The sequence below is a fragment of the Bos mutus genome, chromosome X (genome assembly GCF_027580195.1).
Source record: "Bos mutus isolate GX-2022 chromosome X, NWIPB_WYAK_1.1, whole genome shotgun sequence".
Lineage (NCBI taxonomy): Eukaryota > Metazoa > Chordata > Mammalia > Artiodactyla > Bovidae > Bos > Bos mutus.
This window is the reverse complement of record NC_091646.1, coordinates 6,892,407-6,895,638: the sequence shown is the minus strand read 5'-3', so window position 1 is coordinate 6,895,638 and position 3,232 is coordinate 6,892,407. Positions and strand designations below refer to the sequence as shown.

At 42.8% G+C, this 3,232-nt stretch overlaps 1 protein-coding gene across 1 annotated transcript; it reads right to left on the bottom strand.

Annotated features, from left to right (window-relative positions):
* Positions 1-1,887: 1,887 nt before the first annotated feature.
* LOC102277737 (small ribosomal subunit protein eS4, X isoform) lies at positions 1,888-2,990 on the bottom strand. The gene is given in 2 exon segments (XM_070365868.1): positions 1,888-2,461; positions 2,744-2,990. Coding segments are annotated over 2 exon segments (810 nt in total). The 3' UTR covers positions 1,888-1,898.
* Between the last annotated feature and the right edge of the window lie 242 nt (positions 2,991-3,232).

Sequence of the window (3,232 nt, the reverse complement as noted above, 5' to 3'; positions counted from 1 at the left end):
GGAAATTCCCTGATGTCCAGTGGTTCTGACTCTGGTGCTAACACTTCTGGGGGTCTGGGTTCAATCCCTGGTCAGGGAAATAAGATCCCATAAGCCACATGGCAGAGCTAAAAAAAAATGTAGTTCCACAGCAGCATTATTCACAATAGCCAGAAAGTGGAAACAAGCCAGATAGCAACCAACTGATGAATGAATGGATAAAATGAGGTATGTGCACAAATGGAGTATTATTCATCCATAAAAAGGAATGAAGTAATGACACATGTTACAACATGGATGAGTCTTGAAAATACTATTCTTAGTGAAAGACTCCAGTCAAAAAAGGCCATATATTGGATGATTCCATTTATGAACTGTTTAAAAAAGACAAATCTATAAGAGAAAAGGACTTCCCTGAGGCTCAGATGGTAAAGAACCCACCAGCCAATGCAGGAGATGTAAGAGACATGGGTTTGATCCCTGGGTGAGGGAAGATCCCCTGGAGAAGGAAATGGGAACCCACTCAGTATTCTTGTCTGGGACATCTCATGGACAGAGGAGCCTGGTGGGCTATAGTCCACAGGGGTTGCAGAAAGTCAGACATGACTGAACTTTCACATAAGAGAAGAGAGAAAAATGGTTTCCAGTGGATGATGATGGTAGTTGGTGAGGGGAAAGAGGGTATGACAGCTAATGAGTATGGGATTTTGCGGGGGAGGGGTGATGAAAATGTTCCAAAGAATAACTGTGGTGATGGTTACACAAGTCTCTGAATATACTAAAAAAAATTGTACACTTTAAATAGAATTTTATGGTATGTAAATTATATCTCAATGTTTGAAAAAGCAGTTATGTCAGGGACAATTTTGTCCAGGGATAGTTTTATTGTATTCAGAGATACACTTTTATCCAGGGATAAATTTTAGAACAGAGAAGTGGATGGACTTCACAGCCTTCAGGCAATCCTCCATAAAATTCGATTTCTCTCAGTAGAGTTTTTGATAAGATGAGCAACTGTGGGTTTGAGGGTATGCTGTCTGACAAATCCTTACAGCACAACGATTCTGTGTTTGCTAAAGTACAGAGCCATGTGTTTTAAAAGTCAATCTGAAAAAAAAAAATTGTAAAAGTCAATCTGAGTAGATGAGCCAAACAAAAACCCATCCTGGAGTAGAAAGCCAAGGCCCTTCAATGTGAAGGCAGGCCAAGGGAATACACACTGTCAGAGCCAATATAACTCTCGAGAAGTAAGTTGGGATTTGCTTTAGCACACAGATAAATCAAACCCCCAAATTCAAAACTAGAGAGCAACACTATAGCAATTTTAGGCTGGAAAAAATTTAAAGCAATAACCAAATCTGTCATGAAAAAGAACAGCAGGAAAGATTTGGATTTGGACAATGCTATTTCCTGATGGGCCAGCCACCAAAGAGGAACTAGTTGTAAAAGGTATGTCCAGGTAACCAAATGAATTGACTTACTGAATAAGATTGTTAGTCCTGTATGGCTGATCACATTGTTGTACAGCAGAAACTAACACAACAGTGTAAAGCAACTATGCGTGTGTGTGTATTAGGTGACTTCACTCGTGTCCAATTCTTTGTGGCCCTGTGGAATGCAGCCCACAAGTCTCCTGCCCATGGGATTCTCCAGGAAAGAATGCTGGAGTGGGTAGCCATGCCCTCCTCCAGGGGATCTTCCTGACCCAGGGATGGAACCTGCATCTCTTACATCTCCTGCGTTGGCAGGCCAGTTCTTTACCACCAGCGCAAACTGGAAAGCAACTATACACCGATTAGAAAAAATCGTTAGTGCTGAGCTTGAAAAATGTTGGGGAATATCTACCCAAATGGTGACTGTGATTTTCTTTTTTTTTTCCACTTGGTATTATCTTTAATTAAGTACAAAGACTTTTCCAATCACATCACATAGAGATCATTATATACACTGCTCTGTTTGGCTGCCAATCTCTTCTCTCTCTCCTCAGCAATGGTAAGGCAAATACCCTTTCCACGGGGAAGAGAGATCCACGGTTTGTTGCCTTTGCCAATAACGAAAATGTTTGAGAGCCGTGTGGCAAAGCTGTTGCCATTCACGTCTTTCACATGAACTAAATCAAAAGAACCTGGATGTCTCTCCTGGTTTGTAATCACACCAATTCTTCCCAGGTTAGCACCTCCAGTCACCATGCACAGGTTACCAGTGTCAAATTTGATGAAATCAGTAATCTTGCCAGTCTCCAAGTCAGTCTGAATGGTGTCATTCACCTTGATGAGGGGATCAGGGTAATGGATGGTACGAGCGTCATGGGTTACCAGATGAGGGATTCCTTTTGTCCCCACAAATATCTTTCTTACTTTGCACAGTTTATACTTGGCCTCCTCAGGTGTAATACAATGAACAGCAAAGTGACCCTTGGTGTCATAGATCAAACGAAAATTCTCTCCAGTCTTATCAGTGCTGATGACATCCATAAAACCAGCTGCTGCTGCTGCTAAGTCGCTTCAGTCGTGTCAGACTCTGCGCGACCCCATGGATGGCAGCCCACCAGGCTCCCCCGTCCCTGGGATTCTCCAGGCAAGAACACTGGAGTGGGTTGCCATTTCCTTCTCCAATGCATGAGAGTGAAAAGTGAAAGTGAAGTCGCTCAGTCGTGTCTGACTCTTCGCGACCCCATGGACTACAGCCTACCAGGCTCCTCCATCTATGGGATTCTCCAGGCAAGAGTACTGGAGTGGGGTGCCATTGCCTTCTTGGATAAAACCAGCAGGGTAGGTTATATCTGTGCGGACTTTGCCATCAATCTTAATGAAACGGTGCATGCAAATCTTCTTCATCTCCTGTTAGGGCATACTAAGTCTATTCCTTAGGAAGATAATTAGGGGGAGACATTCCCTTAGCTTGTGGGGGCCAGTAGATGGACGAGGGGCAAACACACCAGTCAGTTTATCCAGCATCCAATGTTTTGGAGCTGAAACATGTTTCAGGTGCTTCTTGGAACCCCAAGCCATGGCTGCGCTAGGCATGAAAAGAGGTGACTGTGATTTTCTAAGGGTTGGTTTGAAGCCTTTTATTATCGTCGCTCCTAGTTTTTGACAATAAAACTTCTGCATGTGGGAAAGGATAAGACATCTATCTTCTTTTTTCAAAGTGATATTAAGTTATGAAGGTACACCTAAACTGAGGAGCAACTAGAACACACACCCATTGGATGAATCAGAAAACTGATAGCGGATTAAATGAAATACTCCTA